A 26,560-nucleotide genomic window follows, 5' to 3' on the forward strand; every position below is an offset into this window, starting at 1 on the left:
GGCTCCGATCACATCTACAAGGCGTCACCGACCACGACCGACAGATCCTGTAACTAAGGCTCCGATCACATCTACAAGACGTCATCCACCACAACCGACGGATCCTGTAACTAAGGCTCTGATCACATCTACAAGACGTCAACAACCACGACCGATGGATCCTGTAACTAAGGCTCCGATCACATCTATAAGACGTCACCGACCATGACCGATGGATCCTGTAACTAAGGCTCCAATCACATCTACAAGATGTCGCCAACCACGACCGATGGATCCTGTAACTAAGGCTCCGATCACATCTACAAGACGTCACCGACCACGACCGATGGATCCAGTAACTAAGGCTCCGATCACATCTACAAGATGTCACCGACCACGACCGACGGATCCTGTAACTAAGGCTCCGATCACATCTACAAGACGTCACCGACCACGACCGACAGATCCTGTAACTAAGGCTCCGATCACATCTACAAGACGTCATCCACCACGACCGACGGATCCTGTAACTAAGGCTCTGATCACATCTACAAGACGTCAACAACCACGACCGATGGATCCTGTAACTAAGGCTCCGATCACATCTATAAGACGTCACCGACCACGACCGATGGATCCTGTAACTAAGGCTCCAATCACATCTACAAGATGTCGCCAACCACGACCGATGGATCCTGTAACTAAGGCTCCGATCACATCTACAAGACGTCACCGACCACGACCGATGGATCCTGTAACTAAAGATCCGATCACATCTACAAGACGTCCACGACCGATGGATCCTTTAACTAAGGCTCCGATCACATCTACAAGATGTCACCGACCACGACCGACGGATCCTGTAACTAAGGCTCCGATCACATCTACAAGATGTCGCCAACCACGACCGATGGATCCTGTAACTAAGGCTCCGATCACATCTACAAGACGTCACCGACCACGACCGATGGATCCAGTAACTAAGGCTCCGATCACATCTACAAGATGTCACCGACCACGACCGACGGATCCTGTAACTAAGGCTCCGATCACATCTACAAGACGTCACCGACCACGACCGACAGATCCTGTAACTAAGGCTCCGATCACATCTACAAGACGTCATCCACCACGACCGACGGATCCTGTAACTAAGGCTCTGATCACATCTACAAGACGTCAACAACCACGACCGATGGATCCTGTAACTAAGGCTCCGATCACATCTATAAGACGTCACCGACCACGACCGATGGATCCTGTAACTAAGGCTCCAATCACATCTACAAGATGTCGCCAACCACGACCGATGGATCCTGTAACTAAGGCTCCGATCACATCTACAAGACGTCACCGACCACGACCGATGGATCCTGTAACTAAAGATCCGATCACATCTACAAGACGTCCACGACCGATGGATCCTTTAACTAAGGCTCCGATCACATCTACAAGATGTCACCGACCACGACCGACGGATCCTGTAACTAAGGCTCCGATCACATCTACAAGACATGACCGACCACGACCGATGGATCCTGTAACTAAGGCTCCGATCACATCTACAAGACGTCACCGACCACGAGCGATGGATCCTGTAACTAAGGCTCCGATCACATCTACAAGACGTCACCGACCACGAGCGATGGATCCTGTAACTAAGGCTCCGATCACATCTACAAGACGTCACCGACCACGACCGACGGATCCTGTAACTAAGGCTCCGATCACATCTACCAGACGTCACTGACCACGACCGATGGATCCTGTAACTAAGGCTCCGATCACATCTACAAGACGTCACCGACCACGAGCGATGGATCCTGTAACTAAGGCTCCGATCACATCTACAAGACATCACCGACCACAACCGATGGATCCCGCAACTAAAGCTCCGATCACATCTACAAGACGTCACCGACCACGACCGATGGATCCTGTAACTAAGGCTCCGATCACATCTACAAGACGTCACCGACCACGACCGATGGATCCTGTAACTAAAGCTCCGATCACATCTACAAGACGTCACCGACCACGAGCAATGGATCCTGTAACTAAGGCTCCAATCACATCTACAAGACGTCACCGACCACGAGCGATGGATCCTGTAACTAAGGCTCCGATCACATCTACAAGACGTCACCAACCACGACCGATGGATCCTGTAACTAAGGCTCCGATCACATCTACAAGACGACACCGACCACGACCGATGGATCCTGTAACTAAAGCTCCGATCACATCTACAAGACGACACCGACCACGACCGATGGATCCTGTAACTAAGGCTCCGATCACATCTAAAAGACGTCACCGACCACGACCGATGGATCCTGTAACTAAGGCTCCGATCACATCTACAAGACGTCACCAACCACGACCGATGGATCCTGTAACTAAGGCTCCGATCACATCTACAAGACGTCAGCAACCACGAGCGATGGATCCTGTCACTAAGGCTCCGATCACATCTACAAGACGTCACCGACCACGAGCGATGGATCCTGTAACTAAGGCTCCGATCACATCTACAAGACGTCACCGACCACGACCGATGGATCCTGTAACTAAGACTCCGATCACATCTACAAGAAGTCACCGACCACGACCGATGGATCTTGTAACTAAGGCTCTGATCACATCTACAAGACGTCACCGACCACGACCGATGGATCCTGTAACTAAAGCTCCGATCACATCTACAAGACGACACCGACCACGACCGATGGATCCTGTAACTAAGGCTCCGATCACATCTAAAAGACGTCACCGACCACGACCGATGGATCCTGTAACTAAGGCTCCGATCACATCTACAAGACGTCACCAACCACGACCGATGGATCCTGTAACTAAGGCTCCGATCACATCTACAAGACGTCAGCAACCACGAGCGATGGATCCTGTCACTAAGGCTCCGATCACATCTACAAGACGTCACCGAGCACGAGCGATGGATCCTGTAACTAAGGCTCCGATCACATCTACAAGACGTCACCGACCACGAGCGATGGATCCTGTAACTAAGGCTCCAATCACATCTACAAGACGTCACCGACCACGACCGATGGATCCTGTAACTAAGACTCCGATCACATCTACAAGAAGTCACCGACCACGACCGATGGATCTTGTAACTAAGGCTCTGATCACATCTACAAGACGTCACCGACCACAACCGATGGATCCTGTAACTAAGGCTCCGACCACTGATGGATCCGGTCTCTCGGCCTCTGGTCTCCCCCTGGAATCCCCTCAGTGCTGACGTCACACAGATCCTGTTCTGTCTCCAGGAATATAATCTGCGGGGAATGTTCTCTGCTCTGTATATAATGTCTCCTGGGCGCAGGTCTCTGTATAATGGCTGATAACAGAGAGAACAGAGATCCAGAATAAGTATGAAGCGTCTGCTGCACTGAGGGGGAGGAGCTGTGGTGACGTCATCATTATCACAGGTCCTTCACCACTTTTCTCCTGAGCTCCGCCCCCTGATCACATGGCGGTGATGTCACCACAGGTCCTCCCGCTCTCAGTGCAGCAGCTCCGTCCTGGTTGTGTGCAGCTCTTGCTCTCTGTTATCAGCCGGCAGGACGAGATCCCTCCAGCTGATCCAGTGTTCATCCCTCCTTCTCCTGAATGACTCCGAGGATGGACGAGGACGAGACCACCAGAAGATTATTACACTTCACCCTGGAGATCATCTCCCTGCTGAGCGGAGAGGTAACTCCTCTACATTTCTATCAGCTTTATTGTGTTATGTAACAAGTCCGACATCTATCTGATCTGAGAGCAGCATGATGTGGGGGCAGAGACCCTGATTCCAGCGATCGGTCGCTTACTGGGCTGCTCGCTGCAGTTCTGATGAAATCCCTGTTTTTTCTGCTGTAGCTCTAGTAGTGCTCTGAGCTCTGTATAGCGTCACCCACAGCCCTGATTGGCCGCTCTCTGTACACTGTGCATAGGCAGAAAGCTGTCAGTCAGTGGCAATAACTTGGTGACAGATTCCATTTAACCTCTTGATGACATTCACCGTACATGCAGCACCTGATGCAAGCAATCCAGAGTATTAGATCAGCGATCCGGGCAGGAAAAGTTGATGTCCCGTCCAGAGACAAGGTAAACAACAACAAAGAAAGGAAAAATGATTAATTAAATACACATATTTACATAAAAATAAATAAAGAACACTTTTGGTATCGCTGTGTCCAGAACGACCCGATCTATAAAACTGTCCCACTAGTTAACCCCTTCAGTGAACACGGTAAAAAAAGCAAAGCAAATAACAATGCTTTATCACCATAGCGCCAAACAAAAAATGTAATAATACGCGATAAAAAAGGCGAATGTAAATAAATATGGTACCGCTGAAAACACCATCTTGTCCCGCAAAAAAACAAGCCGCCATCCAGCTCCATCAGCTTAAAAATAAAAAAATTATAGCTCTCAGAATAAAGCGATGCTAAAAAAAATTGTTTTCTATAAAATAGCTTTTATTGTATAAAAGCGCCAAAACATAGAAAAATTATTGGTACCGCTGTAAACGTACTGACCCGAAGAATAAAGCTGCCTTATCAATTTTACCACACGCGGAACAGCATAGAAAAAAAACATTAAAAAAATTCTGGAAGTTCTGTTTTTTGTTTATTCTGCCTCCCAAAAATTGGAATAGAAAGTGATCAAAAAATGTCACGTGCCTGAAAATGGCACCAATAAAAACGTCAACTCGTCCCGCAAAAAACAAGCCAAAATATGGAAAAATTATAGCTCTCAAAATATGGCGATGCAATAACTATATATTTTTTTTAAAAAAATGCGTCTTTTAGTGTGTGACAGCTGTCAATCATAAAAACCCCATATGATTCTGGTATCACTGTAATCGCACCGACCCGAAGAATAAAGTCGTCTAATCACTTATACCGCACGAGGAACGGCGTAAAAAATAAACTCTAGGGTTAGGGTTGGGCTAGGGTTAGGGCTGGGTTTGGGGTTAGGGTTGTGATGGGGTTGAGATTTTTTTCAAAAGTAAAAAAAAAAAAGATGACGATATGGCGACTAGTGTGGAGCGCAAGTGCTCGCTACTTGACTTTGCATCGGGTGCTCGGGTATGCATTGAGTATCGCGGGTGCTCGAGTCTCCGCCCCATATGCATTGTGGCCAAAAAAAACTCGCGGGGATTGCCTGCCATGCACAAGCGATCCCCGCATGGTTTTTTTTGGGTGTCTAGTAACCATGAAACATGCGAGCGGGGTCCCGAGCACCCGCGATACATGGTGCATACCCGAGTACCTCATGCAAAATCATGTAGCGAGCACTAATGACAACTTATTCAATATGATGACCTAATATTATCAAATTCTATGTCGTACCTCTGGGTTCAAAATGTTCACTATACACCTTAATAAAATCCTTGAGGGGTGTAGTTTCCAAAATGGGGTCACTTGTGGGGGGTTTCCACTGTTTAGGCACATCAGGGGCTCTCCAAACGCAACATGGCATCGCTAATTATTCAAGCAAATTTTACATTCAAAAAGTCAAATGACGCTCCTTCCCTTCCGAGCCCTGTTGTGCGCCCAAACAGTGGTTTTTCCTCACATATGGGGTATCTGCGTGCTCAGGGGAAATTGCACAACAAATTTTTGGGTCCATTTTTTCCTGTTACCCCTGCGGAAAAAAAAAATTGGGTCTAAAGTAACATTTTTGTGAAAAAGTTAAATGTTAATTTTTTTCTTCCACATTCCAAAATTTCCTGTGAAGCACCTGAAGGGTTAATAAAGTTCTTGAATGTGGTTTTGAGCACCTTGAGGGGTGCAGTTTTTAGAATGGTGTCACTTTTGGGTATTTTCTGTCATAAAGACCCCTCAAAGTGACTTCAAATGTGATGTGGTCCCTAAAAAAATGATTTTGTTGTAAAAATGAGAAATCGCTGGTCAACTTTTAACCCTTATAGCTCCCTAACCAAAAAAAATTTTGGTTCCAAAATTGTGCTGATGTAAAGTAGACATGTGGGAAATGTTATTTATTAACTATTTTGTGTGACATACAGACCAAAAGTTTGGACACACCTCATTTAGAGATTATTCTGTATTTTCATGACTATGAAAATTGTACATTCACACTGAAGGCATCAAAACTATGAATTAACACATGTGGAATTATATACTTAACAAAAAAGTGTGAAACAACTGAAAATATGTCTTATATTCTAGGTTCTTCAAAGTAGCCACCTTTTGCTTTGATGACTGCTTCGCACACTCTTGGCATTCCCTTGATGAGCTTCAAGAGGTAGTCACCGGAAATGGTCTTCCAACAATCTTGAAGGAGTTCCCAGAGATGCTTAGCACTTGTTGGCCCTTTTGCCTTCACTCTGCGGTCCAGCTCACCCCAAACCATCTCGATTGGGTTTAGGTCTGGTGACTGTGGAGGCCAGGTCATCTGGCGTAGCACCCCATCACTCTCCTTCTTGGTCAAATAGCCCTTACACAGCCTGGAGGTGTGTTTGGGGTCATTGTCCTGTTGAAAACTAAATGATGGTCCAACTAAACGCAAACCGGATGGAATAGCATGCCGCTGCAAGATGCTGTGGTAGCCATGCTTGTTCAGTATGCCTTCAATTTTCAATAAATCCCCAACAGTGTCACCAGCAAAGCGCCCACACACCATCACACCTCCTCCTCCATGCTTCACGGTGGGAACCAGGCATGTAGAGTCCATCCGTTCACATTTTCTGCGTCGCACAAAGACATGGTGGTTTGAACCAAAGATCTCAAATTTGGACTCATCAGACCAAAGCACAGATTTCCACTGGTCTAATGTCCATTCCTTGTGTTCTTTAGCCCAAGCAAGTCTCTTCTGCTTGTTGCCTGTCCTTAGCAGTGGTTTCCTAGCAGCTATTTTACCATGAAGGCCTGCTGCACAAAGTCTCCTCTTAACAGTTGTTGTAGAGATGTGTCTGCTGCTAGAACTCTGTGTGGCATTGACCTGGTCTCTAATCTGAGCTGCTGTTAACCTGCCATTTCTGAGGCTGGTGACTCGGATAAACTTATCCTCAGAAGCAGAGGTGACTCTTGGTCTTCCTTTCCTGGGGCGGTCCTCATGTGAGGCTGTTTCTTTGTAGCGCTTTATGGTTTTTGCAACTGCACTTGGGGACTCTTTCAAAGTTTGCCCAATTTTTCAAACTGACTGACCTTCATTTCTTAAAGTAATGGTGGCCACTCGTTTTTATTTACTTAGCTGCTTTTTTCTTGCCATAATACAAATTCTAACAGTCTATTCAGTAGGACTATCAGCTGTGTATCCATCTGACTTCTGCACAACACAACTGATGGTACCATCCCCATTTATAAGGCAAGAATTCCCACTTATTAAACCTGACAGGGAACACTTGTAAAGTGAAAACCATTTCCGGTGACTACCTCTTGAAGCTCATCAAGAGAATGCCAAGAGTGTGCAAAGCAGTCATCAAAGCAAAAGGTGGCTACTTTGAAGAACCTAGAATATAAGACATATTTTCAGTTGTTTCACACTTTTTTGTTAAGTATATAATTCCACATGTGTTAATTCATAGTTTTGATGCATTCAGTGTGAATGTACAATTTTCATAGTCATGAAAATACAGAAAAATCTTTAAATGAGAAGGTGTGTCCAAACTTTTGGTCTGTACTGTATCTCTCTGATTTAAGGGCATAAAAATTCAAATTTTGAAAATTGCTAAATTTTCCAAATTTTCGCCAAATTTCCATTTTTTTCACAAATAAACGCAAGTGATATCGAAGAAAAGTTACCACAATCATGAAGAACAATGTGTCACGAAAAAACAATCTCAGAATCAGGGGGATCCGTTGAAGCTCCAGAGTAATTACCTCATAAAGTGACAGTGGTCAGAATTGTAAAAATTGGCCTGGTCATTAACGTGCAAACCACCCTCGGGGGTAAAAGGGGGTTAATATTAATGTTATAACTTAATATTCAGAAGAATTAAAGGGGTATTCCCATCTCCAAGATCCTATCCCTATGGGATACCGGATATATAGTGTGTTTCATATAAATGCTGTGTTTTTTTGTGTAAACTGTGCATTTTATATAAATGGTGAGACCTGCTGACAGGCAGCACAAAAAGGGTTAATCTTCCTCTAACAGGCTTGATCATGTGACCCAGCTCTGTTTAATATGCAGAAGCTTCTGGAAAAACGCCTCTGGGCAGTCAGCCAATGACTGCAGCTCTAACAGTCACATGGGAGTGGGAGGAGTTAAATCCTGTGAGGTACTTAAGGATTGAAGAGGCAGTTGGTGGTCAGACATTTTGAGAAGAGGAAGCCATTTTGTAGGTGAAGGAGTTACCTACCTTCTCCCTGACTGCTGCGCTTAAAAAGGGGACAGACACAATAAGGGGAGCTGATAGTCTTCATATTAGGAAGAATTACCTCAGGGCAGAAACAGAGCACAGCGCTGAGGAAGAAATATTCAGATCTGATGAAACCAGAGGTTCCCAGGATCTGCCTGTCTGCAGGTGCACAACAATATTCAACCATGAGTGTCATCCTGTACCTCAGCTCCCTACCGCTTGTGAATAAGGCTATGTGCCCACGATGCAGAAATGAAGCAGAAATTTTCCTGACCATTTCTGCATCTCCTTGTCAGAAAAATGCATGCGGATTCTATGTGCGTTTTTGATGCGTTTCTGACGCTTTTTTGATGCGTTTTTTGATGCATTTTGTAAACGTTTTTTAAGCGTTTTTGAAGCCAAATAAAGTTAGTGGGAAAAAAAAAAGGCCAATAATGTAATTTCCTAGTCAAACCCCTATTCACCATTTTGGAAGTATTCAGGATGCCACAAGAACTGCAGCCCCTGTAATTAATCTAAAAAAAAATATATATACACATACATACTCAATGCAGATATGTACGCGTGTGTATACATGGGCACCCCCCCCCCCCACACACACACACACTCCTCACCCAGTATCCAATTACGGCTCTTTCACACGTCAGAATCTCCGGTACGAATGGTGATGACTTTTTCCACACATACCGGAAACACACACAGACCCATTTCAGTGTATGCTTGGTCACGCATACGCTGTACAATAATCTTACATTTCAATGTATTTAAAAAAAAAATAAATGGGTGGGTTCACGTGTATTTTTAATAACCAGCAGAGGGAAAGCAGACAGCTGAGGGCTGATATAGTCTGGGAAGTAGCCAAGGATCATGGCCCCTTCCCTTGCTATTAATATCAGGCCGCAGCAGTTAGCTTAGCCTTTACTGTCCATTCTACAGGGGGACCCGAAAAAAAAAATGACAGTGTCCCCCTATAAATTGGAGCCAGCAAAGGCTAGGCGGACAGCTGCGACCTGATATTAATAGCCTAGAAAGGGGCCAAGGTTATAGCCCCCCTCCCAGGCTATAATATCAGCCCTCAGCCGCCCCAGATTTGGCGCATCATATTTGTGCGCCAAATCTGACGCTTAACCTCGCTCTTCCACGCTGCCCTCGTGCGGTGGCAGGGGTTAATAGTAGTGGGGTTCATGTCAGCGCCAGCTGCCATAAAGCCCAGGTTAGTAATGAGGGGCGTCTATAAGACACCCCCATTACTAACCTACAAAGAGTTAAAAAGAAAAAACACACACTACACCCAGAAAATAAGTATTTATTTGAAATAAAACACACAATTTTATTTAATTATTAATTTACTTAAAAAAAATAATTACCTGTCCATGTTCCTGCGATGATCTCCCATGCACAGCTGTCACATCTGGAGATGTGACAGCTGTCATGGCTGCTGTAAGCTTACACTGCCGGGAACACGTCCGCTCCCGGCAGTGTGAGGCACTGACTGAGGTCACCGGAGTGCATTCAGTCAGCGCAGCTCCGGTGACCCCCCTTACGGCCCTGCTGTACCGTGGGAATTTCTCACGGTCAGCGGAGCCGTAAAGGAGGTCACCGTAGCAGCGCTGCCTGAACTCCGGTGAACTCGCTTATACAATGACGGGGCTGCTTTACGGCCTCGTCATTGTAGCGGCGGCAGCTGTTTAGAGCGGTCACATTTTATGTAGCTTCTCTAAACTGGAGATCTTCATGGGACACTCGTGGATTACTACGGAGAGGTAAGGATAAAATTGTGTTTTTTTTATTTTATATTTTATTACAGGAGATCGAGGGCTTCGGGGAATTAGGTGTATAGGTGAGTATAGGTGTTTTTTTTTTATTTTTTACTTTATTTTAGGTGGCGATCGGCGGGAACAGGTAATGTATAAACTAAATTTCTTTAGGCAACCACTGGCCACCAATGAAATGTATTTTTAAAATTAATTGGGGACCAAACAAAAAAAAAATGGGGACTTTAAATTAATTTTAAAAAAAATAGGTTGCCAAAAAAAAAAAATATGGGGGCATACAAAAAATAAAAAATATATAGGGGCAAAAATATAAACCTATGGGGGCCAAAAATAACATATGGGGCAGTTTTACGGACACATTAGGGCAATTTTAACAGCAGGATCAGGCTGATGGGAACTACTGCTCCCATCGAGCTGATCCTGCTGCCACTAGTGGACGGGGGACAGACATAGGCCGATGGGAGTAGTAGTGTCACATAGACCTATGTCTGCCTGCACGCAGACACCCGCTGACAACCGCAGACACCGCACAGAGCTCACGTAGACACCTGCTGACAACTGCAGACACCGCACAGAGTCCATGCTGACACTGCGCAGGTTTCCAGTGCAGACACCCGCAGACACCAATCATGACCGGGACATTCAGGTCCATCTTGTACCACCCCAGGTGCTCAGCCATGATCCAGGAAGACAGGAATGGTATGGGATTCTCGTCTTCCTGGATTTATGGGATGGCTGGAACGCCCCCGCATGAGGTCACTTCCCATTTGCTGCAGTCTTGTGTTCCAAAATCGCAGCAAATGCGCTTTAATTCTGCAAGTAGTTTTACATATTTGCAGATTTGAAGCTTTCCAATGCAAGTCAATGGCGGCCAAAACGCAGCGCTTCTGCAAAATAATTGGTGGTGCTGCGTTTTTTTCACCATGAAAAAACGGAAGTGGAAATTTGAGCAGCATGTGCACAGCACACGCGGATTATCATTGGGGGACATGGCGGACCTTCTACCAAGCGTTTTTAAAGCGTTTCTTCAGTGTTTTTGCTGCTGCAGAAACGCTTCAAAAACGCATCGTGGGCACACAGCCTAAGAATTTGACCCATTATCCCCAGTAAAGGGACTTCTGTTTAAGTTCTTTAGGCTTCTTTATGACTGGGGCTCGGGTGCACAGACTACTACCACCATCATCACCCTCTACCTGGAGGCATTTACTGGAAAAATATTATATTGTGGAGTTTAATTTGAGACGAGAGGACTCTTCTCCTGACAGAAAACTGTCCACAGCGAGATACATTGTATACTGCGAGGAGTGCAGCCCCCTGCCATACACCACATGAGATTACCACACTTGTGCACACTTAAAGGGGTACTCCCATCTCCAAGATCCTATCCCAATATGTAGTAGGTGTAATAATAGTGATATTAGCAAATGCCTCTAATTAGAAATGTAGTATAGTATTTTTGATTCGCCACTTACCTCATGTGCAGAGCATCGCAGGACCTTAGGTATCCATGGTTACGTCCACTGATAAAATCACAGTTAGTTGGCTAGCTGCTAGTGGTCATAACCATGGATACCTGAGGTCCTGCGATGCTCTGCACATGGGGTAAGAGAGCTAGCGAACCAAAAATACTATACTACATTTCTAATTGAAGGTATTTGCTAATATTATTATTATTATTATTACACCTACTACATATTGGGATGGGATCTTGGAGATGGGAGGACCCCTTTAACTGAAAAAAAACTAAAGAAATGAACTGGAATATAAATGAGTGTACATGCAGCATGTAAGAGCGTGTTCACACATGGCCCAAATAGAGTCACTGTGTAATTCTGATCAAAATTAAAGTCAAACTAATAAGAATTGAAAAAATTGTCCTAATCAGAAAGGTGAAAACAGTCTCGTGGGTGAAAGTGTTAATAGGAACCTGTAATTAGGTTTTGGGTTAGAAAGCCACAACTATTTCATTATGTCTCTGGGGTTTTGTGTTTTACCACTTTTTCTCCATACACAGGATTACACAATAGTGAGGAAGACACCGGGGGAGGGGGTGACTCCCATCATCCATCTCCAGGAGTCAGGAGGGCGGAGCCCGGACCCCATCACAGAGCCTCCCCCGCACCCCCCGATACATGAGAGGAAGAAGAAGATCCTAGAGCTCAGCAACAAGACGATTGAGCTGCTGAGCGGAGAGGTGACTGCTGGGACATTATACAGGACAGCACTGGAGGATTCTGGGTGATGACCGGAGAGGTGACTGCTGGGACATTATACAGGACAGCACTGGAGGATTCTGGGTGATGACCAGAGGGATGACTGCTGGGACATTATACAGGACAGCACTGGAGGATTCTGGGTGATGACCGGAGAGGTGACTGCTGGGACATTATACAGGACAGCACTGGAGGATTCTGGGTGATGACCAGAGGGATGACTGCTGGGACATTATACAGGACAGCACTGGAGGATTCTGGGTGATGACCGGAGAGGTGACTGCTGGGACATTATACAGGACAGCACTGGAGGATTCTGGGTGATGACCGGAGAGGTGACTGCTGGGACATTATACAGGACAGCACTGGAGGATTCTGGGTGATGACCGGAGAGGTGACTGCTGGGACATTATACAGGACAGCACTGGAGGATTCTGGGTGATGACCGGAGAGGTGACTGCTGGGACATTATATAGGAGAGCACTGGAGGATTCTGGGTAATGACCGGAGAGGTGACTGCTGGGACATTATACAGGACAGCACTGGAGGATTCTGGGTGATGAGCGGAGAGGTGACTGCTGGGACATTATACAGGACAGCACTGGAGGATTCTGGGTGATGACCGGAGAGGTGACTGCTGGGACATTATACGGGACAGCACTGGAGGATGCTGGGTGATGAGCGGAGAGGTGACTGCTGGGACATTATACAGGACAGCACTGGAGGATTCTGGGTGATGACCCGAGAGGTGATTGCTGGGACATTATACAGGACAGCACTGGAGGATTCTGGGTGGTGAGCGGAGAGGTGACTGCAGGGACATTATACAGGATGGCACTGGAGGATTCTGGGTGATGAGCGGAGAGGTGACTGCTGGGACATTATACAGGACAGCACTGGAGGATTCTGGGTGATGACGGTGTCGTTGTCAGGTTCCTATAAGGTGTCAGGACGTCGCTGTCTATCTCTCCATGGAGGAGTGGGAGTATCTAGAAGGACACCAGGATCGGTACCAGGAGGTGATGATGGAGGAGCTCCGGCCTCTGACATCACCAGGTGAGAGGAGACTCTTGTTGGCTCCGGTGGATGTGATGACGTCTCTCGGCCTTTTCTGGTTATTAAAAATGGAAGTTTTTTTACGCAGATGTTAATATTAATCCCCTGGGAAGATCTATGTATATTAATGTTTATTACCCGCTTCCCAGACTATAAGCATCAGCTGTCCGCTTTCCCCCTTTGCTTTTTTTACTTTAAATTCTTTAATTATTAGCTAAATCCATGTACAGCAGCTCCACACACCCTGCACTGATGATATATCTCACTGACTCATTTCTATCTTTCTACATCTATAAAAAATGTTTTATTAGTTAGAAAATTAGCCTGAAATGTCAGAGAATGGCCGTCTGTAAAAGCTGATGTTATAAACGCGTTTGATACGGATGTCATACAGATGCGAGACAGGTGAGAGAAGTCGCATCGTACTCGCAAGACAATCATCCTACTGTTCAGGAATATCTACAAAAAACTGCCTGTAAACAGTGGGTTAACAGGTAAAACCACCCTCCATCTAAGGATCTGGTATATTGAAAATGCAATCATATTCAAATCAGATGGGGCTTACCCATGTAAGCAATGGGGATTAGCGTGCGGCTCTGAACGCCCACTGTTTACAGGCAGTTTTTTGTAGATGGTTATGTGTCATTTATTACTAACTTTTTGATATCATACTACTTTCCATCTGCTGTTTGATACTACTCTGTTAAACTTTATATATACCGTTGTTTTGAGGGCATGAGGATTTAAGTACCCCTGTGGCTCTGTTTATGTGACTCCTACCCCGAATGACTTACTATTTATATATATATATTTTTTTTATCTATATTTTAAATGATCAAATAAATGTGTTTTTAATCACTAATAAACATAGAATTACTGGTTCTGAGAGACGAGTCTCATATATAGACCGATACACGGCAGGTGATGTATTCAGTCTCTGTGTCTCCACAGGTGGATCCAGGAGGAGAAATCCACCAGAGAGATTTCCCCGTCCTCTGTATCCCCAGGACTGTCCAGAGGAGAATCACAGCATCCCGGAGGATCATCAGGTAGATGACACTGAAGTCCCCACAACATCTGACCATGAAGTGATGGGACCTGAGCTCATCTTACATTGTTCTTTTTAGGGTGAAGATCTGATTGATATTAAGGTTGAGGTTATACATGGAGCAGAAGAGGCGACCGCAATATGGGCCGATCAGCAGGGTGAGTAGGGGAGACTGTCATGTCTGTTCTGTGGTCACCTACTACTACTCCCATGATTTCATCATAACATGTGGTAGATCGCTCACACGGAGGTAGACACAGGTACACTGTTTCTTTAAAAACTTCTGGTTGGTTTATTAAAATGCAGCATAAACCAACACTGAGTCCATAAAAGAAATCACGGCCCTTTGGCCAAAAGAGGAAAACAAAGCAAAATGGTAACACAAAAGCACAGTCTTTGTGATAGCAGGGATCCACCTGCTGAGAGTTCAGCAACTCCACTTGGTTCAGGAAAAACAAACACAAGATCCTCTCTGGAGCTAGCTTCTCCAGACACTGAACACTGAATGCCTCAGTAGGACTTGTATTTAAACCAAAGACCACACTCTGAGATGGAGATATGGTGAATGACCTCCCACCCTTCACAATGATCATTCACAAAAAACACTCCCTTTTAACATGGAAGTTTAACCTCTTTAAGCAAATAACATGTTGGAGCAAATTTCATGGTTTCAATTCACAGAAGCTAATAGCCTCCGTGAAATATATCTTCCCTCTATCACTTTACCAGTAACTTTGTCACACATGACACAATCTATTCTGTTACTGTGTGTTTCCTACAGATGGATTCAGGAGGAGAAATCCACCAGAGAGATGTCCCCGTCCTCTGTATCCCCAGGACTGTCCAGAGGAGAATGACAACATCCCGGAGAGTCATCAGGTAGACGGTGCTGAGCCCTGTACCGGATCTGTAAATGGGGGGACATTTCTGATCGAGGTCATGGATGTCACAGATTTTGGTGGTTTCTTGTATTGTGCTGATTGTTACATCTGATATATCAGGAGGAAGATCCGACTAAGAATAAAGTGAAGGATGAGACAGAAGAAGAAGCGATGACGAGGGGGGATCAGCCGTGTGTGAGTGACGGGAAGGAGGAGATTCCGGTAGATGTTTTCACAGGTATGTAATAATGACCGGCGTGTGATGATGATGATGACCGACGTGTGATGGTGATGATGATGATGATGACCGGCGTGTGATATCGTGTGGAGTCTCTGGTGCAGTGAAGCTTTATCCGCTGTCCACATCACAGCAGAAGCGTCCGATGATGGCGCGGCTGCTCCTGTAGAGTCCGGCTGTGGTCCGATGAATACCGGGGCCGCCTTCACACCGCTTCTTAATGATTTAGGAAGCACATATTAGTTTTCCTTTACCTTCTATAATATTCCTTCCATCCTTTACGTCCATATTTTTCTTCCACAAGTCCGTGCTGCCATATAAATGACTGAGCTTGTGCTCCAGGTTATGAATCTCCCCGTCCTATGGATCTCGGTGATGTAGCAGCCTCTGCCTGGTGCTGACGAGTGACGACACATTTCACATGTAGAGTCGTCCTACCTGTCGCCTCTGTTTGCCTCCCACTGCCTCCTACACTGAGGCCGGCGTTCTGGTCCCTTCTCATCCAGGCCGGCCGCCCGGTGGCATGAAGACCCCTATGGTAAGTCAGTAAGTGCCGTGCTATGGAGGTGTGGGTCAGACATATGTGACACCCCAGGGGTCTGGTTGCCACAGTAACGTAATGTTATGTCTGAGAGCAGGTGGGAGGTCCTTTGGTCAGGGATCCTGTGCATGCCACACCTCCTGCCCAGTCTTGGGAGGGGAAGAACTTCCCCTATATAAACTTGGGGCTGAGGCAGGGTGAGTGAGTAGAAGAAGAGAAGAAGTAGAGACAGCATAGGAAGAAACAGCAGTTACAAGGAGTCAGGGGCTGGCAGCTGCAGAGTTCGCCCTGACTAAGAAGATTTCTTACCGGACCCGGAGTCCGAGGCTGTGGGGACTAATTCCTACCCAGCAGCAGAATCCGTCAGGCAGGGGATTTCAGGTCCTCTGGCCCAGAAGCCCGAAGGCACGGTCACACGCGTGGGACCAGCACCGCCATCGTGGAGCGGAAGCCATTAGAAGGCCCCGAGTCACCGGCCATACGGGTGAGCACCACACGGTACACTCAGGGACGTGGGCTACTTACATCAGCTCCTAGCAAGGTAGCCAGAAGAGTACAGTCAGTTTGGGAGGCCTACAACTACGCCTGGCCAGGGGAGATCCCATCTGCTCAAGGACTGACCAGGCCCCATCCGCTAGCAAGTACTCCGGGAGGGTCTTTTGTTGTTACCAGTAAAGACCCTGAACTACACCGTACCGTCTCTGAGTGGTTCCTGCTACCCCCATCATCCACGTCGGCTGCCCTGAGGCCATACCCCTCCCGTTGGGGGTTATACTATCACGCTGCACAATCCCACCATCGGCCTCAGCGGTCTGCCCTGCAGCAGCAGCCCCCTGGCTGCACTCAACGGGTGGCGTAGTCATCAACCATTTACTACTAATGGACTGCCGTCTAGTTTGACTCCCTGGGCACGGACCGGGTCACCGCCACGAGACTACAACCCTCCACAGATCCGGCTCCGGGTAAGCTCCCGCATGCGCAGCGCAGCGCGACACAGGCCCAGGGGCGCGTCAACTTTGGCGTAGTCGGCAGGATTTCGTGCCCGCAACCACCGGGTACTGCGTGCCTGAAAAAGAGACTTTTCAAACTTACCAGTGGTGAAGATTCCCGCCATCCGGCGCCATCTTCAGCCTTCTTCCCGCCATCGGTGAAGTTTCCCGCCATCCGGCGCCATCTTCGACCTTCTTCCCGCCATCCGTGGAGTTTTCCCGCCGTTGGACGCCATCTTGAGGACGCCGCGCGGGAAGAAGAGGGGCGTGGACTCCGAAAGCGCGCGAGAACTGAAGCCCCGCCTCACGTCCGGACGTTGCGTAAGGTCCTGGAAGGAGCCCAGCAGACGCCGACGTCACAGGAGCGCGACGGAAGGTCCTCAACCCTGACGATCCACTGCGGAGCCGCGGCCTACGGAAGAGGATCATCGCAAGGTAGGCCACGGTCCACTAGGGGGGAGGAAGATGTCGGATACGGAGGAGAGCTTCACTACCTCGACCCCCGCCAGCGCCACCGCTGCTGCAGTTATGCCCTTCACCATGCCATATATCCCGGGAGCAGCTTGGCTACCCCAGTACTCAGGGGAGTCACATACCCTGCATGACTTTAGAGAAAAGCTGGATAGCCTCTTCCAGGTGTACCCCCTCACAGAAGAGCAAAAAGTGAGCATCCTGGTGGCCCAACTAACCGGGGCAGCCAAAAGAGAAGTAAAATCTTGGCCACCTGGGAGGAGGACTGTCGCAGAGATACTAACCCGGCTGAGGGACACCTTCGATACCCGCACCTCAGCCGAGATCAAGCTTAGATTCTACGGGTGCAAGCAGCGAGCGCATGAGAGTATAAGGGACTATGCACTAAACCTACAAGAGGCCCTGAGGGCCATAAAGCAGACCGACCCTGATGGGGTGGGAAACGAGGACAGGCTGTTGACTGAACAGTTTATAGAGGGTTTATATTGCAATGCCCACCGAACCCAGTTGCGGGCAATGGCCTTACAGGATCCCCATCTGGACTTTGCACAGTTCAAGGATAGAGCTATCCGGGTGCTCCGAGAACCAGCACCGGGTGGCGTTGTGACCCACAGGCGCCCAGCTATCACTTACCACCAGGAGGCGGCGCCCTTGTCGGCAGGGCCTGTGGGAGCTGATGCGCAGGCTTTGGACAATGACCCGGCTCCAGACCTACACCATCAGGTCCAAGAGCTAGTTAAGAGCGTTGCTGCGCTAACCCGAACTGTGCAGTCTTTACAGGTTTCCACCCCAGGGAAGATCCAGCTGGCATCCGGACCGGAGGACATCCCGTGGCGTCGACCAAGGAGGACCCCACCGGCCAGAGGAAGACCCAGTGACCGATACAGCGAGGACGGACGACCCATCTGCCGCCGCTGCAATCAACCCGGACATATGGAAAGGTACTGTTCTTTAAACGGGCACAACCTGGGGTAGAGGGCCAACCCCCAGGAAAAAGATCACCAGGCCCATCGAACTGGCGCGACAGATATGTGGGAGGACGTCCAGTCTTGCCTGTGGTACTGGATGGCATTCCCATGAGTGCCCTACTGGATACCGGGTCACAGGTCACCACCATCCCGTACGTGCTCTTCAAGCAGTACTGGAATGACTCGGATATTACCCGCTACCCTGACGACGACTTGAGTATCATCGCCAGCAATGGCCAGCCCGTGCCACAGATCGGATTTAAAGAGGTGACCCTCAAAATCGGTAGAGTCGAACTGGCCGCACAGGGACTGATCATTGTAGATATTGATAAACATGAGAGTCACCCAAAAATAACTCTAGGAACTAACGTAATTGAAAATTGTCTTGCAGAGGTGATTTTCCTTTTACAGCAGGTTGCCAAGAACGCCAGCTCCGGCGAGCAGCAGGTGCTCCAGAAAGAGATCCGGGCACTGATGCAACGGCAACAAGTGGAACTCTCCGGCGGTGAGATTGGTAGCGTAAGAATGTGTGACCCTTTTCCTATTGCCATGCCCCCAAAAAGTGAAATGATGATTTGGTGCCGGGCAGCTATTGGTCTGAGAGGTAGAGATTACCAGGCAATGGTAGAACCAGTTTACTCAGACAGTAGGCCCACCATTTTGACAGCACGGGGGGTGGTCAATGTACGCCATGGGAGGGTGCCCGTTCGCATAATAAATATCGGGGAGAGGGAAGTGTACCTGCCCCGGTATGCCACGCTAGCCAAATTATATACCACTAATCAAAATTCTATACAATCTGTGGAACCCTTGCCTCCATCTCACCCGGAGGAAGGTAACGGCTCTAAGAAAGACATGGAGGACTGGTGTCAGCAACTACATCTGGGTACTGACTCCACTCCCTCACATCAGAAACAAGGAGTCTATCGGGTGGTTCAAGAGTATGAGAGAGTGTTTAGTAAACACCCGTTAGACTTCGGGCGAGTCAAGGGGGTAGAACACCGCATCCCCACGGGAGATCATCCTCCCATAAAAGAGAGGTATCGACCCGTACCCCCTGCACATTACCAACACGCCAAGGGGATGCTTAGAGACATGAAGGACGCTGGGGTAATCCGGGATAGCTGTAGCCCCTGGGCAGCCCCACTAGTTTTAGTCAAAAAGAAAGACAACACCATGAGGATGTGTGTAGATTACCGGAAAATCAACCGTATCACACACAAGGATGCGTACCCCTTACCAAGGATAGAGGAGTCATTGGCTGCTTTAAGATCTGCTAACTTCTTCTCTACCTTGGATCTCACTAGCGGGTACTGGCAGGTTCCTGTAGCAGAGGCGGACCGGGAGAAGACCGCATTCACCACCCCGATGGGACTTAGCGAGTTCACCTGCATGCCGTTCGGACTCTGCAACGCCCCAGGAACCTTCCAACGATTAATGGAGTGCTGTCTGGGCCACAGAAACTTCGAGACGGTCCTGTTGTACCTGGACGATGTCATCGTATACTCCAAAACTTATGAGGACCACCTGAAACACCTGGCGGAGGTGTTCGAAGCTCTGGCGAGTTACGGCCTAAAGGTGAAACCCTCCAAGTGTCACCTCCTGAAACCAAAGGTGCAATACCTGGGACACGTGGTGAGCGCTGACGGAGTGGCTCCCGACCCCGATAAGATCACCGCAATTAAGGGATGGCCAAGCCCCTCCAGCGTAAAAGAAGTGCGGCAGTTCCTAGGGTTGGTAGGCTACTACCGAAGGTTTATTCCCGGTTTCACCAAAAAGGCAGCGCCTATGCAGGACCTCCTGATAGGCCAGTCCCGGAAGGCCAAGAACCAGAAGCCGCCCTTCAAATGGGAAGAGCTAGAAGAAGAGTCCTTCCGCCAGCTGAAGATGGCCCTCACGGGGGATGAAATCTTGGCGTACCCGGACTATAGCCAGCCCTTCATCCTCTACACCGACGCCAGTAACATCGGGCTAGGAGCCGTACTGTCCCAGATTCAGCAGGGGAGAGAACGAGTAATCTCCTATGCCAGCCGAAAACTGCGACCCACCGAAAGGAACCCCGAGAATTACAGCTCATTTAAGCTAGAGTTCCTGGCCGTGGTATGGGCAGTCACCGAGCGCTTTAGGCATTACCTCGCTTCTTCCCGGTTCACCGTATACACGGATAACAACCCGTTGACACACCTGGACACGGCAAGACTCGGTGCCCTGGAGCAGAGGTGGATGGCCCGTCTGTCCAACTACGAGTTCACAATCAAATACCGGGCAGGACGCTCCAATACTAACGCGGACGCCCTGTCCAGGATGCCCAACCTGCCGGACGAAGGAGAAGATCCGGAGGGACTGGAAGAAGTTGAACTCCCTGCGTTCCACCGTCATGGGACTATCCAGTATTCCCACCGGGTAAGGGGTAAGCAGGCTGCTACGTTGAACCCCTTACCCCACTACAACTGGGCGGAAACGCAAGACAGCGATCCTGCCGTCCGACTGGTGAAGGAGATGCTGACTCGGCCGGAGGCTCGCCTTGAACCAGACGCTCCGGAGGAAGCCAAACAACTATGGGCGGAGAAGAGTCGACTATTCCTTTACAAGGGGAAGTTGTGCCGCAGAATGGTCAACTCCCGGACGCATGAACTACTCTGGCAAGTAGTGGTGCCCCGAAGAGACGCAGCCATGGTGATGGAGGCATACCACGACGGAGCTGGACACTTCGGGTGGAAAAAGCTGGAGTTCCTGCTGCGCGAGCGGTTCCACTGGGTAGGCATGAGGGGAACCATCGAGAAGTGGTGCAGAGACTGTGGCCCGTGCAATCTGAGAAGGAAGGACCGGGCCAGCCAGAAGACTCCCCTGCAGTCCATCGTCACCCGGCAACCGTTGGAACTGGTAGCCTTGGATCATGTAAAACTGACCCCAAGCAGAAGTGGCTACGTCTACGCGTTAACCATCGTGGATCATTACTCCCGGTTCTTGGTTGTCGTCCCCGTCAAGGACTTAACGGCTCAAACAGCAGCTAGAGCCTTCCAGCAGCACTTCTGCCGTCCACACGGGTACCCGGACCAAGTGCTGACGGACCAGGGACCTGCCTTTGAAGCGGAGGTCTTCCAGGAGTTCTGCAATCTGTATGGCTGCCGGAAGATAAGGACGACACCCTACCATCCGCAAACTAATGGACTTTGTGAAAAAATGAACCAGGTGGTAATGGATCTTCTAAAAACATTGCCCCTGGAAGAACGCAGTCTGTGGCCTGAGAAGTTGCCCGATCTGGTGGACCTATACAACCACATCCCGGTAGGTTCCACCAACTGTACCCCGGCTTACCTAATGAGGGCAAGACCTGGTAAGTTACCTGTTGACCTGGAAATGGGAGTCCTGACACCCGAGGACACTTCACCAGAAACAGACTGGGACACAGAGAGGCAGCAGCAGTACCGGAGAGTACAGGAGAGCGTGGAGCGAAGTCTCTGTCAGGCTAGGGAAAGACAAGAGAAGACATACAACCAGTATGCTCCCGCTGTTCCCCTGGTACCCGGAGAGCAGGTCTTGAAGAGGAAGAGACGGCTCCACAAGTTGGACGACCAGTGGGAGAAGGACCCGTACACCGTACTGCCCTCAAGCCACAAAAACCCGAAGGTCTGTACCATCAGTAAAGACGGAGGGGAAACCACAGCCATTGTATCCCGGGACCACCTGAAGAAGTGTCCCGAACAACTGAGGAACCCTGAAGAGGAACAAGAAGACCATCGACCCGTAGAGGAAAGGGAAGATATGGTTAGTACCGTGCTCGGGGACTTCCCTCGGTCTTGGACTCAAGTCAATGGTGCAGTTGTGGTACCCGTACTCACCTTCCTCCAACCATCATCCCAAGAACCTACGGAGCAACGGGTAGAGCTGGAAGAACAGCCGGTCCAGGAGGCAGAAGACTCCACACAAGCAGAACAGGAGAATCAACCCTCTGCTTATAGTGAGCCTGCCGTACCCCTAGTGAGACAAAGAGCCGGTAGACAGCTGCCCAGTTTACCCTTGACAGCTCCTACACCCTGTAGTTCAGGGCCAGACAGTCAGCTCCGTAGGTCCACTAGGGCCACTAGAGGCCAGTTACCCGCACGTTGGAGGATCTAAATGTTTAAGCTATTTTGTATGTTTACCTGTCTATAGTTGCTTGTGTGTAATTTTGTGTTTCTAGTTGTTTTTAGGAATCCTTGGTGGATTTACCGGGAATCCTTGTACATAGTTGGAGCGTAACCCAGGATGGACTAAAGACTGTCAAGGACTCGGGGTAGAACAGACCCCTACCTGGTTACGTCTCCCTGTTTCGGTGAAATGGACACCTTTGCTTTTCTTCAAAGACTGCACCCGGTTGCGGATACGCCGTGACCATCTTATTGTGTTTCCTTATTGTATTTTAGTGTTGTTGTTTTTACCTTGTTATGTTTTTCTATAATGTGTTTAGTCCCGGAGTACTAAATTTTACTAGGGGGGAATGTGACACCCCAGGGGTCTGGTTGCCACAGTAACGTAATGTTATGTCTGAGAGCAGGTGGGAGGTCCTTTGGTCAGGGATCCTGTGCATGCCACACCTCCTGCCCAGTCTTGGGAGGGGAAGAACTTCCCCTATATAAACTTGGGGCTGAGGCAGGGTGAGTGAGTAGAAGAAGAGAAGAAGTAGAGACAGCATAGGAAGAAACAGCAGTTACAAGGAGTCAGGGGCTGGCAGCTGCAGAGTTCGCCCTGACTAAGAAGATTTCTTACCGGACCCGGAGTCCGAGGCTGTGGGGACTAATTCCTACCCAGCAGCAGAATCCGTCAGGCAGGGGATTTCAGGTCCTCTGGCCCAGAAGCCCGAAGGCACGGTCACACGCGTGGGACCAGCACCGCCATCGTGGAGCGGAAGCCATTAGAAGGCCCCGAGTCACCGGCCATACGGGTGAGCACCACACGGTACACTCAGGGACATGGGCTACTTACATCAGCTCCTAGCAAGGTAGCCAGAAGAGTACAGTCAGTTTGGGAGGCCTACAACTACGCCTGGCCAGGGGAGATCCCATCTGCTCAAGGACTGACCAGGCCCCATCCGCTAGCAAGTACTCCGGGAGGGTCTTTTGTTGTTACCAGTAAAGACCCTGAACTACACCGTACCGTCTCTGAGTGGTTCCTGCTACCCCCATCATCCACGTCGGCTGCCCTGAGGCCATACCCCTCCCGTTGGGGGTTATACTATCATGCTGCACAATCCCACCATCGGCCTCAGCGGTCTGCCCTGCAGCAGCAGCCCCCTGGCTGCACTCAACGGGTGGCGTAGTCATCAACCATTTACTACTAATGGACTGCCATCTAGTTTGACTCCCTGGGCACGGACCGGGTCACCGCCACGAGACTACAACCCTCCACAGATCCGGCTCCGGGTAAGCTCCCGCATGCGCAGCGCAGCGCGACACAGGCCCAGGGGCGCGTCACATACGGCTGTCGTCCCTCTGCCACGATGGAGGCCATCTTGGATGTAGGAGGACCAGAACACCGGTCTCAGTCGGAGACAAGCGGAGGACACCAGGTAGGTGACAGTACATGACCGATGTTTAGTCCTCTGTGCCGGGTGGAGAATTGCTTCATCATAAAAGGGATTAGGAGCTCGTATCTACAAACAGCGGCGATGGCCGCATCTAGAGTTGTCATTATCTGACAGTCATGTTGGGTTTTGAGACCTGGTCCAATCAACATATAAACATGGAGACTAAATACTGCCCAGAGGGGGCGCCCTTCACCATGCACGGATTATATCCCCTGTTAGCGTCTCATTTATGGTGAATCTTGTAATATGGAGAGATTCACTATATGGACAATAGTATTGGGCCACACGCATTAATCACTGCATTCTGGCTTCTCCTTCAGGCCCTGTTGTCCCCCCGGTGTATAACATCCAGCCCTGTCCCACCCCCCAGTATATAACATGTGGCTCCTTGGTATGTATTGGTTATAATTTCAACTGCTGGGTATATAGATCCTGGGGGGCATACTCAGGGGGTGATATGTGCAGGAGAGGCCAGATGTTATACAGGGGTTATATTCACAATAACCAGGGTGTACTTTATTATAAGAGCACATTGTGATTTTGGGAACGTCCCTGTAGAAGAATCTTCACTCTCGGTCTCTCCAGACAAACAAGATGTCGTCTAGGAATCGTCCCCCCATCTGAGCCTCTAACGTGAATAAATATTTCTCTTTCCAACAGTAAAATACATAAATTACCAAAAGAAGGTAAGAAGACGTCCTCATCCAGGTTCCGAAAGTTTTAAGTTTTTTTTTTTTACCAATAAATTGGATGAAATTCTTTTTCCGACAAGAATTGTTACCAAAGAAAGAAACTGCTGCTCAGATTCCCGGCCGTTCCTCCGACATTTATGAATGACATGATAACCGGGTGTCACCGTTCTCCATACATGTGTCCCCACACTTCTGACACTCAGCACTGATTGGACAATGTAGGAGAACAATGGTAACGCCCAGTTGTCAGTATTTTCTTACATTTATAGGGTGAATAGCAGGAGAACTGCACAGCTTAGTGACCAATAACATTATGACTCCGGAAATGAGAGGACGAGAAAGTAAAAAAAAAATAAATTAAAAATCAATAAAATAATGTATCTGTAAGGCCGATAATGGGGGAAATGATTTACAGATAAAATGACCAAACAACTTACAATCCTAGAATGTTCTGGTTGGAGGGGACCACCTCCAGGGTCCCCGTATCCAGCCCCCTGCTCAATGCAGGACTCACCATCTCAGACAGATGTCTGTCCGGCCTCTGTTGGATTGTTTCTTCCATTCTTGATGGTTTATTTCTCATTACTGACCTCGCTGTATGAGGAGCTTTTTTGTGGGGGATGAGTTGTATTTCTCATCTTGTTACTTTATCATCTTTATTCTGCTGTTATTTTTTAGAATTTTTCTCTCTTCATGAGCTGCACAAGTTGAGTGATAAAACGACCGTCCACCCTGAGACTGAGAAGTGACTATACGGTTATCATATATAGACTCCCTTCCTTGTGTCCTCCATTTGCCTCCTGTAACGGTGAACCGATGGAGGAAACCTGGCAGTTCCTAATAATAAGGCGCTTACAGACAGTCTCCATACAGCCGGTCCCAGAGGTTTCCCGGCTTCCATCTTTTTACCACTGTACAGTGATCTGGACTTACAGCACAGACACCGGGGCTGCTCCACATAGTAGTGCTGGCTGGTAGAGCGAGCTGGCAGAAGAAGGTCGACATGTCAGATCTGACCCAAAGATGGCAGGTACTAGACAATCAAGAAGCGGGACGAGGTCAGAATCAGGAAGCCGAGTAAGGCTGAGCTCACACGATGCGTTTTTAATGCGTTTCCGCGGCGTTTTTGCAGTTGCGTAAACGCCGCGGAAACGCATTAAAAACGCATGGTAGAAGGGCAGCAATGTTCCCCAATTGAAATCCGCATGAGCTGTGCCCATGATGCGGATTTTTCCGCAACGTAAACGCTGCGCTCAAAAATCCGCAGCATGTCAATTAATTTTGCGTCAACGCGGCGTTTTTGCCGCCATTGACTTGCATTAGAACGCGCCAATTCCGCAAGACTGCATCTGTACTTGCGTAATTGGTGCGTTCTAATGTGCGGATGGTACCCGGGTGTGGAGGAGAGGAGAGTCCCATCCGCACACAGGTACCATTAAAAAAGCTGTAAAACAAGAATAAAATAAAAAATAAATGTATACTTACCTTCTGTCGGCCCGCGCACCGCTCTTGCTTGGTTCCCGGCACTTTGCAGTGAAGGACCTGCGCTGACGTCAGAGTCATGTGACGGGTCACGTGGCGCTGACGTCGGCAGGTCTTTCAATTCAAAGTTGCCGGCGAGGGAGAACGGATTGAGCGGGACACCGGGGGCCATCGGAGGGTAAAGTATACATTTATTTTTTATTTTTACCACTCTCTCTCGAGTCACACTATATAAATCCATGCTGTTTGTATGGATTTATATAGTGTGACCTAGTTGTCACAAGCAATTTCCAGGTGATGCTAAAATCGCCTGGAAA

At 48.5% G+C, this 26,560-nt stretch overlaps 1 protein-coding gene across 1 annotated transcript in view; it reads left to right on the forward strand.

Moving 5' to 3' along the window:
• The window catches only part of LOC141220402 (uncharacterized), a 121,456-nt gene that overhangs the window by 40,100 nt on the left and 54,796 nt on the right, over positions 1-26,560 (forward strand). Inside the window, exons 3-8 of the mRNA XM_073666328.1 lie at positions 12,125-12,292; positions 13,244-13,367; positions 14,319-14,416; positions 14,495-14,573; positions 15,197-15,294; positions 15,417-15,534. Of these exons, the coding sequence (XP_073522429.1) occupies positions 12,125-12,292; positions 13,244-13,367; positions 14,319-14,416; positions 14,495-14,573; positions 15,197-15,294; positions 15,417-15,534 (685 nt within the window). The remainder of the gene's footprint in view (positions 1-12,124; positions 12,293-13,243; positions 13,368-14,318; positions 14,417-14,494; positions 14,574-15,196; positions 15,295-15,416; positions 15,535-26,560) is intronic.

The sequence above is a fragment of the Phyllobates terribilis genome, unplaced genomic scaffold, assembly GCF_046119375.1.
Source record: "Phyllobates terribilis strain yellow unplaced genomic scaffold, ASM4611937v1 Scaffold_291__1_contigs__length_2406647, whole genome shotgun sequence".
NCBI classification, from domain to species: Eukaryota; Metazoa; Chordata; class Amphibia; order Anura; family Dendrobatidae; genus Phyllobates; species Phyllobates terribilis.